General features: G+C 36.1%; 1 protein-coding gene across 31 annotated transcripts in view; it reads right to left on the bottom strand.

The window, feature by feature from the left end:
• Window positions 1-12,997, bottom strand: part of C2CD5 (C2 calcium dependent domain containing 5) — a 67,350-nt gene that overhangs the window by 21,689 nt on the left and 32,664 nt on the right. For 15 of the 31 annotated variants that reach the window (XR_005849994.2, XR_005849995.2, XR_005849999.2 and 12 more), the window contains 4 exons: window positions 6,168-6,282; window positions 4,286-4,474; window positions 2,480-2,671; window positions 340-526 (listed from right to left, as the gene is read on the bottom strand). Coding sequence is in view for 28 of the 31 variants with exons in the window: in XM_025142009.3 (XP_024997777.3) it covers window positions 340-526; window positions 2,480-2,671; window positions 4,286-4,474; window positions 6,168-6,282 (683 nt within the window). In the remaining 3 variants the exon portion in view is untranslated. The remainder of the gene's footprint in view (window positions 1-339; window positions 527-2,479; window positions 2,672-4,285; window positions 4,475-6,167; window positions 6,283-12,997) is intronic. The other 16 variants (XM_040671479.2, XM_025142015.3, XM_025142027.3 and 13 more) reach the window with 2 other exon arrangements.

The raw sequence follows: 12,997 nt of genomic DNA, 5'->3' as shown, positions 1-12,997 counted from the left end.
AAGGATCTCTGAGCTTTAAATAACGCAATTATTTTTCTATAATTTATGACACTAAACTGTCTGAAGTTTCTTTTCCTCTCATCCCCCATCTCATAAAAACCTTCTCCAGCAGAGCTCCAAGAGGTTCCAATCTTCTTTTCTTGTGCTGAAAGACATTCTGTCCTGATTTGTCAGCAATTAGACACCTTATTTCTTCCCATCACTACAATTTCAATTTATTCTTAAAATGACATTTTAACAACCCTAGCTATCCTGAATTCCACAACACGTGTATATCTTTGTGTCTTAAAAAAATAGTTTAAGAAAGCAAAAGAGTCTCAGGATTAAAACTGTACTTACTGCCAATCCCATTAGCATATTTTCACCCACAGTGATCTGAATTCTCAGCCCAAACAGAGCATTCATTCCTCTCAGCTTAAGTTTGTTCATCAGTTGTGTGTGCACTTCATATTCCATAAATGGCAAGAGATTACTGATAGAAGTTGCATTTGCTTCTGCTTGAGCTTTCTTCTTTAGACGGCATAACCTGATAATAAGAAACAGTATATAACATCAGCAGACAATTTTAACAGACTGCTGAAAACTAAAAATGACCACAGCATACTTTCTCACATCACTGTATCACCCAATACAGCCAGTTTCTTGTTACCATATTTATTTATTCTTAAACAGGATTTTAAAATAAATAAGTTAATTCTTGTTGAGAAGACCGAGGTACTGAGTCTCAATAACTGACTTAATCTTCATTTTTAATAGGAAAGTATTTTAATATGAAACAAAAATTTGCAGCAATAAAAGAAATGTAAAACAGAAAAATACATAACCTTCAGCAATATTAAAATAATATTCCCTATCAGAGCAGAACACAAAACTTAGAAGTATATTACTTTTCTAAACCATTGAATAAAGTCTCCTTCATTGAAGGTCCCTTCCAATCCCTGACATTCTGTGGTAGTTGGAAGTATGCTTAAACAGTGTTACCAGATAGAAACAACATGCATCATACTGGTGGGGTTTTTTTTCCATAATAGTCTGACAGCACCAGATAACTACTAAACATCTATTTTGGCTGTTTCTGTTGCTGCAAACCTCTTAAGTGTTTAAGGCACAATTGCAGAAAATTACACCAACTGGTAAAACTTGAATAATTATATTAATGGAAATTTTTCAAGTAATATTTAGGAATAAGGGGAAAAAAAAGTGGAGGAAAAATCAGTGCCCTCACAGCTCAATAACAAAGTTAGAAATACTCATTTTTCACGAATAAAAGGCCACAGAAATACCATCTCTGACTATACTGGTAGTAATATTCCATTCTTTGGCTTTAGTCTCATAGGCTGAAATTCAAACACCATACTAGTGTAATGACTGCTTACTTTCAGTTACAGAATGTCATTCAAAAAGAGCAAATGGTATCTCCTAGTGATATGACCAGGTATTTCCTTCTAAGGACCACATTACTACATGACCAGAAAAATGTAGCCTAATCCTAACAAGTTCACCTCAAAATCTTTCTGACTATATTTTAAAACTTTATTGTTTCAGTGTAAGGCAAGTGCCTCTTGCCCTTCCACTGTACACCACCCCCATCTACGTCTTCTCCACTAGCTCCTCATAGGTATAAGCAGGCTGCAAATAGATACCCCTGAAACCTTCCTCTCTCCACACTGAATGAGTCTAGATGCCTCAGCTTCTCCTGTAAAGCCAGGTGCTCCTTATTCTTTTGGTGGTCCTCCACTAAGCTCTCTCTAATTTACTGATGTGTTTCTTAGCCTTAGAGCAGAAGACAGCTCAACTAGTACTTTATTAACTTATCACCTTCAATGTGGTATAACTAACAAACCTGAAGGGAGTGCAGACCATTACCCAGCCCCATGTATCCAATAGTACAGGTCCCGCTGCAGAACCTGCTACACTTGTTACGGTCATCCAGGTAGGTTATAAACTGTAAACCACAATTCTTTCAGCCCAGCAATCCAACTAGTTATCTACCCACACAATTGGCCAACCATACATACCATGCACAGCTAACCCTTCCTTCTTTCGCACTGTATATCTCTTTATTCCCCTTTTGAAATTCAAAGGCCACAAAATAGACGTGACACAGCTGACAGTTCTACAGAGCTGAAGTTACAGACATCAGCAAAGTATTAATACAACTGTCTTAAAGAGTTTGTTGAGTTTACACTGGAATAGCTGTAACAGATCACGTTAGCAGTCCCAATCAGCAAGTTAAAGCATGGCAACCCTGCCTTATAATCCGTGCAGACAAAACACAGCAGCATCCACCAACAAACTAAAGTTACATCAACGGACATGCACATAACACAATGGGAGGAGAAAGGTGGCATTCCCCTGTGGTACCTTAATACACTGTTGTTAAATGAAAATTCAAGCTTTAATAGCATATTCAACTTCATCAACAGGAATTCTTTCAAGGAGCTCTAAGACTTTATGAAGAAAACATTTTCATCAATACCTGGCTTGAATGAGACATCCCTTTCCAATAACAGTGGCCTCTACAGGAAGATCAATTGTGGTGAAAAGAACATCAGGAACTTTTTGCTTTCTGCAGTTGTAACAATAAGTGAGGTGAGCAGGGAATGGCATGTTCAATTCATCATATGGTATATGGCAAAATCCGCAACCTGGTGGTGAAGCTTCTTCAATCCTAAAAATACATTATGGAGAACATACTTAAAACATCCACATCTTATTAACAAGCATCAACACGTGCACACGTGTACTGCATTTCATCAATAAAAGGTTAAAATTTGGTTGCACACTACTAGCTAATACATAAATTAGGCTTGTGCACAAACTTATCATACAGGGATTGAATATATACAGTAGCCAATGATTAATGTATTTCTAAAATATTTCTGAGCTAGCTTTAGGCTCTACAACTTTTTAAATGTAATTCATGGTACAACACATTTACAGAGAATTTGCTGTACCAAATATAACAGTCACTTACTTGATTGTATAAAAAAGCCTACTCAAGCCTAATAGCAGAACATAAATAACAGAACAACCATCCTACTGAGAAGAAGCACAATAGATGTTAACATTGCAAAAATATTTTCTACGATAAAGTATTAGCTAAAACTTGCTGTTCATTTAGAACAGACAGTCCCCCTTCCCAGCAGGAAAAATCCAGGAGTGACCACTGTGAAAAATATGAACAAGGAACACGTATGCTAACGCCATCCCTGTAAACTTACTTTGTTTCACATAAACCAGTGCTTCTCAGTTATTTTTGAGGAGATGCTTAAAACAGATTGGAGAGACTTGGAACATTAAGCATCACTTTGGCAAGCATATTTTGTCTCAAACATGGTTTGAGACATGTCTGTCTGTCTGGTTGCTTTATCTTACTTTATTATCTTTGCCAAGACTCTTAGTAGCGGTGAAGTACATATCTAGATAAAAATGCAATTTCCTTCACAATGTGAGCACAACGTTTCTTTCTTTCCATCTCTTATTTTTCTGACAGAATGTAGAGTGATATTCTGAATATGAAAACAACTATTTGTGTTCTGGCTACATTTTTCAAGACCTTATCTACACAAGAAGATAACAGCCTCTTGCTAAAGTAAATAAATAAGTAAATAAACCGCACAATATTAGCAGGATTATATGAAGAAAGTAATACAAGTGTTAATATGTAACAAATAGCCTTACTTGTGACTTAAAGTAATCCCTTGAAATACATGATGACTTTTCTGACAAATAAGCAACCATTATGTATCAATCTAATCAGGTTTTTTTTTCCAAAAGTAATTGTTTGTCAATAATTATTCTTTAAATTTTATATGCAAAAGCAGAAACAAAGGGATGTAGCAGGAAACTTCATGGCTTTCCTTCAGGTTCTTGATTTTTGTTTCATGAACTTCACCTAAAACATACATCTTGTGAAAAAATCTGTGACCATCATCGCTTTACAACTAAGCTATTTTATCTCCTGCACAGCTCTTCAATAAGCACACAGAGCACATACACAGACATGATAGCCACAGCAGAATTTAGCTTAGGTAACTTATCATACATCTGTCATTTTTTCAATGTGATATAAAGTTAAGAAAGATACCTGAAGAGTGGCAAAGAGAAAAACTGAGTTATCATCTGTGGTTAGTATCGAATGTGTTACCTTATTCAGACTGTTAGAAATAAAAACAGAATATCTAATTTGTTGTAGAGTTCCATTACTTCTGTTGTTGTTGTTGTTAGTGAAAAGCAGTAAAGTGGTTGGTCCCGCATCCTGCACTGTAACACTGTAACCTACCCTAATAGAGAAGAACTATCTTGGCTGTGAGGAAAAAAATCAACCTCTCCCTTCTCTGACCCTATGGAAAAGAAGCCAGGCTGCCATGACAACCTTTGATCCAAACAGCCTTCCATGGTGCCATCCTGAAGAAACCTAGGGTTCAGTACAGCTGCTGTGCCAGACGCGGACAAAATACAGACCTCTTCACTATAAGAGAAAAAAATTACAAAGTGAATTCCTACCGCTCAGTACTTCTTTTAAATAAAACTATTAGATTAAAAGGCTTGTACTTAAGTCTCAGTAAATTCAACATAGCTACTAATTTTATGCATCATTCAATTTTATCCATGAAACCTCACACACAATCCTCTATCAGTATTTAAATTATGTTATCAGTGAGTAAAGCAGGAATGAACAGAAAGACTAAAGAGCTTTGCCTAAGGTTATAAAGAATATAGTATAGTACCACAAAGGTTACCCAGGTTTAAGAATGGTTTTTGACACTACAGTTAATGAAAAGAAATCCAGCAAAGAAATGTTTAAAAAACAAAAAAGCATAATTGTTTACCAAAGTGAACTGGAAGCTGAGAGCATCATCATCTTACAGACACTTACTCTCAAAATGAAGTTACAATACAACATGGACAACGATGCTTCTTGGAAGATAGTAGCAGAACTACCAACAACTACAATCATAGTACATACAGCACATAAAGTAACTGATCACATTTCTGGTTTAGAAGAGTTAAAACTCTCAGAAATGCAAAGCATGGTCACAAAGCTTTTGGCATTTTTGAATTAGTTAAATATGAAACAAACCTGTAACATTCAGTACTTAAAGTACTATGACGGAAAACATACAGAAAACAGCTTTCCTACATTTTCTAGAATGATATATTTGCCTTCTTTGTTTGTCATTTGTTTTTCCAGAATCATTTTTATACACCATATCTAGCAGACCAGTACTACAGACAGAGCTTTGCTCTTTAACTATGGAATAAATATTAATTGACAAGTAAGTATAGAAACCCTAACAAACACTAAGCTACATTAAGCTTCTAAAGGAAATGAATGTATGAAATAATCTAATAATCGACTGCCTAACTCTGTACAGTTTTACCCAATACTTGAAGTTCAATAAAATTATACACTAATGCTGTAACAAGATGAATTCTAAGACATTTCTCCCCATCTCCAGACTTCTCGTAGATTATTATTAAGCCATAAAATACAAAAGATTAGCATTTCTTAGTCAAGAGCAGTTCAGTAAGACACCGGAATTTTGGCCTGAGTAGGATACATGCATGGGGAGCTTACTGCTTTCTAAAACTGGACTTCAGAAAGACTACTGCAGAGCTGCAGTTTAACATGCTCAAAAATAATGACTTGCATTTTTTAGAAAGAAATGCAATACAAATATTTACACCTCAAGCACTCTTATGCATTAGGCAGCATGTTTTCCTTTAATGTACATTAAATACATTCCTAATAAAGAACTTGTGTCTCAAGTTTGATGTTTACCATTTAAGTACCAGTCTGCCACTTTTGCTTCAAGTAGATTAGGTTTAGAAAACTTCAAAGAAATTAGTACTATTATTACAAAATCAAACATGCAGGCTTGATTTTTTTTTTTTAAAGCAGTAATAAGAACAATAATGTTCAGTAGAAAACAAATGAAAACCCAGCGAAAGCCCAAACCAAAACCTATTAACAAAAAGGAAATCTGACAGACTGTTAAACTTTTTAAGCTCAATTCTGAAAATTAAAGAAGTTACTTTAACATGTTCTCCAAAGTAGGCCTAGTAGACAGTGACAACAACTGTGCTGGAACAGTTCTCTATCTGTCATCCATTGAAAAAGAAATAAATTTTCTGTGGCATTTCGAAAAATTATGATTTACCAAATGCTAGTTGATTCACTGTAGCCCACTACAGCATGACAACCCAATGCCTTGGCATGGGATTTTATTTCTTGTCTGATTTCTGCCCACCATGCATCTCGTGTCTCTGGTTCATCTGAAAGACAAAGTACAAATCAGTTCACTATTCCGCACTACATCAATATAAAGTTTCATGCAATTAATCTCACAGGTTGAAAATTTTCATATTCAAGTGTTTTATCTGACAACTTTCTATTTCCTAGCTGTCACACTACAAGTATTGAGCAAACATCAGCAGGGTTGTTTCATTAATGTTCTTGTTTATCACTCATGGAACTGGTTCTGACAAATTACTGCATTCTTCTTGTGGTCCACAAGACACCAATGTATTGGAGATACTGTTTCAGCCTCTACCATCTCTAAGATCATACTATTAGTTTCCAACAACTTAAGAATAGCACCTAACATGCAATAAAGCATCAAAAATCTTCTCTAACATGGAAAAACAACTACGACTAATAAAGAAAAAGTATTTAGAGTAATACATTGATATCCACCTGACATCTCTGAAATAACCTGAACAATTTTTTCTACTGCAAGCAGAAGTACTATTAACCAGATTTTTAAAACCATTTGTTCAAGACTGAATCACCAGTCAAACACAGTGCTCTGCAGCTCTTGGTTTAGCACTTCTAACTTATAAAAACAAACAGTACAAATGTTAAGCTACTTTTAAATTAACAGCATGAAGAAGAACAAGTAGTATGTTGACTATATAATTGTCAACAACTTTTTTGCTTCAGTATGGTGACTGCATTTTTTTCTTTTTTTTTTTCCCCAAAATGGATTCTTTATCTCATCATCTTTATTGTCTCTGGGATACATCCCAAATATTAAATATATCCTAACTCCTTACCCTGAAAACTACATTAAAATGCAAAAGAAAAATATTACTAGAATAAGTTCATGCGGTTCATTTATAATGACTGTTCAGAAACACGTTTCCCAGAACTAAACCTTTATTCCTGCAAACTTTTTACACATGAAGTCAAAAACTGCAGTTTAAAACTAATGTTTATAAAGTGCTTCATCTTTCAAAATGGAAAACTATGTTAACTGTTGATACATAAAACAAGGGAGAAAACACTATCAAATTGTAGGTACTCAGATACTACAAAAGGATCTGAACAGATGGATTCTTACACAATTTCTGTAGAATCAATTGCTTTTGGCATGGATATAAACTTCTAGCCATCAGGATCTCCTTGCTGAGTCATAATTTAAAATATTAAACCTGAGAACCATTGGGAACCACTTTTGCACTTTTGTGCTATTAGGAATATTTATAAATATAGTGTATGATAATTCCATATCATACACTAAGTTCTCTGACAACATGATGAACAAAAATGGAAGATGCAGATATACAGATATTCTGAAACCTACTGAAACAAAAACATTGTACAGCAAGATGTATTCATCCATGATTTCACCTTAGCTTTTAATTCAGAACTTGGCTTTCAGCTTTCTAAAATAAACTAATGATTACTTTTTAATAATTAAAAAGCAAGCACAGACATTTGTATTAAATAAGTTAGATATTTAAGCATATCTATCTTAAGATGTTATTGCTTGTGTACCCATAGTATTGTACTAACAGCAGGCTTGGGTGTGCAGAATCAAGTTCATCCAACATTTGCTTTAAGAAACATACGCTAATGACAACAAAAAACCACAGTGATCATGGAATACCTTCCTAAGAACTGAGACAAAAATATACACACGAAAACATAGAACAGACTAAGGATCTTCATGAACTGTATCAATCATGCTTACACTCCAGCTGAGTTTACCTTTAACAGGCTTCAATACATTCCTAGTAAAATCTCTAGGCATTGTATTTGCCATTCCTCAGAATGAAACCAACGTTGAAACAGTTTTGCTGACTGGAAAAATCAAGTGCTCAAGACTCAGATGGCTGCAGTACCTGCTATTAAGGTCTCACACTTTTCAGCTTTCAAGAGCTGAGATGTGCAGAAGTAGCCCATCACATCGTAGCATTGGACTTCCCAAGTTCACTGTTGATAACCATTTTTGGTACTCATAATGCATCTCCTTTTGCATGTGCTCAGGTACAGAAATGCACAGGCTGTCCTTGCTGCCACCAGCTGACAGCAGCATTACTATGCAACCAGAGGAACTTCAGAAACACATTTTAAGGCAAAAGTTACAATGTCAAACAAAACACAGTAAGCTACAGGAAGATGTGAGACCACAAGCAAATCAATTAAATGTCACCACTAATTCTTCCTGGTAGAATAGAAATGGATCTAAAGAGACATTTCTCCTTCTCCACCCAATCACAGTCAAGAAGTTTGCTCATTAATGTGTTTCCCTCTATAAGAGAAAGGTTTAACTAAGTAGAAAAAGCGGGAGCACTGACCACACAAGACACTTCTTGCTCAACTGGACTTAATCACAGGCTGCTGGCTGTAAGCACTGATGGAATAGCCACTGACATTTTTGTGATTCACAGAAAAACTGCAATGGAAATGTAACTCTGGAGATGGACTACTGCAATCTTCTTTTAGACATAAAGACTTAGGCAAAGGAAAGTGAATTTTATTATTATCGTTAGTTTTCTCTTCACATTCTCGGGTACCATTTAGCAAATACTGCTAATGACCTCTCTGTGACAAGAGGTGCAAATGAAATGATGTGATGAAGGAGTTGAAAGTGAGCAACAGGTGAAGCAATGGGGTGAACAAATGAGGCACTGTGGAGTAAAGAACAAGATTACAAGCAAGAAAATGATATTAAAAAGGAACATGGACACAGGAAAAACTGAAACAGAATGAAATGTTGGAACAGAACAGATATGCTCAAAGGGAACAGAAATGGCTGAGAGAGAAGTGACGGGTCCCAACCTCTATTACAAACACGTAACTTTCCTCAACAGGAAATTCAGCATTAAAATCAAAGTTCAGAACAAGTTTTTAAGAGAGTTAACACAATTTTCTCACCTAGCCTATCCACAAGAATGCCTTATTATAATGGAAAGTGCATATTGTTGTGAGGTTGCTCAACACTGTCTTGCTCAAGTAACATTTAACCCTTTACTCTAAGGATCTGTTCACCATAAGAATTAATAAAACAATTAAACTATAGTAATATAATGAATGATTTTCATTCTTATTAAAGAACCATTTTCCAGTCATTGTCTTCATTGCTCACAGGATCAGGCTAAACATCTTTCAAAAAAAATAAAAAATCCAACAAATTCTCATTGTGAAAGTTCAAAAAGGTCATGCATAAACAAGTGCTTGTAAGTAGAAGACTCAGCCTCCTTTAAGACATTCAACTGAGTCACTGTATTTTCCCTTCCAGAAAGGGAATAATATGAATCAGTATATTAATACTGTACATTCACACACAATTTACATGAACTTACCTTTGCATATTAAAATACAAAATGATTGTCTACAGTCAAGATCAAACACTATGACATTGCAGTAATAAATTGATACAGAACACTGAATGCAGTGCAATGTGTAGCATTCAAATTCTTCTGACAAATATTTTCACAAGCAGCCTTGTTTGACACGAGCCACACAATTTCACATGGGGATGCCGTTGTAGCATTTACAAGTTTAGTAAAGCTAAGGATTTACATAAACAATTAGAGGAGTTAGGGAAGCAGGATGGCATGTGTCCAGCACACTCTGTATGAGTGTCTGTTGTCGTTTTTCACTAAGGCAAAAGCTTAAGAACTAAGGGTTTGCAAAGCAGATTCAGCAGACAGTAGCCAGAAACGGTGGGTATTTTGGCGCATGCTTGGATCAGGTGACAGTACAGACTGAAAACTATGGCAGCTCACTGAAATGGTTACAGAAAGTAATGGCCCTGGATTCTAGGTGGAAGCAAAAAGGCAAGCATACATAGCACTCAATCACAAGCTTTTCTAGCAAATCCATCAAGTAGTTTATAGCAAGGTTTATCCAAACTCCGAACAAGGAAGTCTGCAAAAATTACATTGCTATTACGTACTCTCTATTGGAAATCAAAGACTGAATATTAACCTGCTTTCATTAATGTTTCAAAATTGGCATGATATTTATAACAAAGTAGAAGGAAAGCATACTGTGTCTAGAGTTGAAGACTTGAGAAACAATGCTGCAAACAGAACAGCTTTCTATAAAAATCGTGCCAACTCAAACACTCTCCAGTTGAAACCTTTCCATATTTATTTAACAGCTTCAGTAACCACAAACATTGCCTTTATTTGGTGCCCCAGTTGGTTTTTTTTTTTTGTCCTTAAACTACCTATTTCTTTCCTTCAAAATACAGGGTTGATTTCTTTCACCTGGATAACACTTAACACTGGAGATGTTTTCTGATTCACAAGAAGCAACATCTTTCCAAAGTCGTTTGTTAAGTGGCTGTCTTCAATGTCTTTCAAGAATTAGCCAGAATCAGCACTAGGCTAGCTCCCCTACTAATCTTTAAAACAAGAGTTATGTACACAAGAGTTACTGCATTAAAACTGAATCCTAAAAAAAGAGATCCCGAGAAAAGCTCCTAAGTAGGAACTGTGTGGTTTATTTCAATGTATCATAATACTTCGTACTGGAATTTAGTGAATATTTACGTTTACAACTCAGCATTCCAAAATGAGGAGGACAACCACACTGGAGAGTTCTATCAACCTACAAATGATTCATTATTGTGGCACTTCAAAAAATAGCAACAAAGACAGCAAATTTAAGCTCTGAATCCTTCACTAACTAGAGTCATAATCCACGCTTTTCTGAGGAGGCCTCCATCTTAATAACCTCAAAGTAGCAGGAATAGGCAGAGCTACTGTGCTTTTTTACTGCAAACAGAGCTTCCTTAGCCTCTTTATTCTCAAATCTTCTCTATTACAACCTATTAATCAGCTTATGGGGGGGAAGGGGGCTGGGGGAAGGACGAGAAGGGAAGTTGCTTGCTTTGTTTTCTGGGTGTGAGATTGGGTTTTTTGGGGGGGCGGTCCTTTTCTTTTAAGAAATATCTTTGTCAGGTTTACAAGCATCTTCCCTGGAGTCTCACCTCCCTACAAGTCTAATTTGATGCTCTCTGGCTACCTGTAAATTAATGTATTTCCCATAACCTTTCTAAACTATTTAACATCAAGTGTACAAAAAGCTTCTTGCCTGTATATCTTAAAACATAAAACTGGGGTTACAAATAATCTAACTCTACAACAAATGAAGACTAATCTGAAACTTTCCAAAGATTTTCAAAGCCACCTCATGCTTTTTTTCCCCTCCTCTTTCAACTGCTCCCTGTGCATACATATCACCAAAGAGGAACAAAGACTTACTCCTACAAAATGTAGAACTACAGATAAAACATCCAGGCTAGAGAACAGTACTGTGTCAGTGATTTCCGGGCACATGAAATGAGGTCAGAAAGATTTCTCAAGCCCAAATGCGGAATGAGAAAAAACACAGGTTTAAGTGCTAACTTTGAAGGAATTCTTCAATTACCGAATCATCAGTGATTAAAACTGCATCCAGCTTTCACGCACTTGCAGGACAAGGCATTTCAGCCGGCTGACTGAACACAAAACTACTTCTTGGCAGAGCCAGTCTTCTTCTATCAGGGTAGTCAGGCCAACAGACTCACTCTGCAAGTGTGGTCACCACAAGACTGCAGGACCACATGGAAGAAGTAGTACAGAAAAGCAGAGCTGCTTCTTTCAGTGGCAGCTCACTACTGAGATGTGTTAGATTTAATAAAGACAAACTTCCAGATGGGGAAGCAACATTCCCACCACAATTCCTGAATATTCTTTGTCCCAAATTCCATTGAAAACCTCACATCACTGCCAGAAGACTGCAGAATACTGATTTTTCTTACAAAAGAAGCAAAAAATAAAAAAAATCAAAGAAGTATAAAACAGAACTAAACATGTCAGTAACTTGGAGCTAGGAGCATCTCCTGTAAGATGAAAGGCTGAGAGATCTGGGACTGTTCAGCCTAGCTAAGACTGAGGGAGGAATCTCATCACTGTTTATAAATATTTGAAGTGTAGGAGTCAAACAAATGAGATCAGACTCTTTTCAGTGGTGCCGTGACAGGACAGGGGGAACAGGCAAAAACTGAAAAACAGGAAATTCCTTACAAGGAGTGAACAAGGAAAACTTTGTGGAGAGTGACAGAGCACTGGAACAGCCTGCCCAGAGAGGTGATGGAATCTCCTTCTCTGGAAATATCCGAGACCCACCTGGATGCTTTCTTGTGTGATCTTCCACAGGGAACTTGTTTTAGCAGAGGAGTTGGACTCTATGATCTACAGAGGTCCCTTTCAACCCATGTGATTCTGTAACTTCTGTTCCTTTGATACGGGTGAATGTGCTTGTAATTTAGGAAGGAATCTGTGGAATTACACTTCCATACAGAAATACTAAAATGGATTGATGCATTTTTACTGTCTCATCCCCAAAAGACAACCAGAAGAATCCTAATTCAGAAGCCTGTCTCTTGGAATCCTGCCTTACCTTCCCATCAGCTAACTCTCTTAAATTCATACACAAACTTACATTCTTGACATTTCCAGCCTCAAAGCGTTCCTAATTTTTTCCTAATCTCAAACAAATAATCCATTGAAGACTTTAAACATTCAGATACCTGGAGATTAGCATCTCTTTAATCTTAGACTGACATCACAAAAAAAAAAAAAAACCAAGTATTTTGTACTGTTCACTGGGTGACCTACATGAATTCAATTCTGTATATTTAAACATAACATTTCAGATGAAAAAAAATTAGTAATTGGAATTTTACCCTAAAAAAAGCCAAGTCTCCAT

The sequence above is a fragment of the Gallus gallus genome, chromosome 1 (genome assembly GCF_016699485.2).
Source record: "Gallus gallus isolate bGalGal1 chromosome 1, bGalGal1.mat.broiler.GRCg7b, whole genome shotgun sequence".
NCBI classification, from domain to species: Eukaryota; Metazoa; Chordata; class Aves; order Galliformes; family Phasianidae; genus Gallus; species Gallus gallus.
The sequence above is the reverse complement of the archived record's forward strand: the minus strand, read 5'-3'. Positions and strand labels throughout refer to the sequence as shown.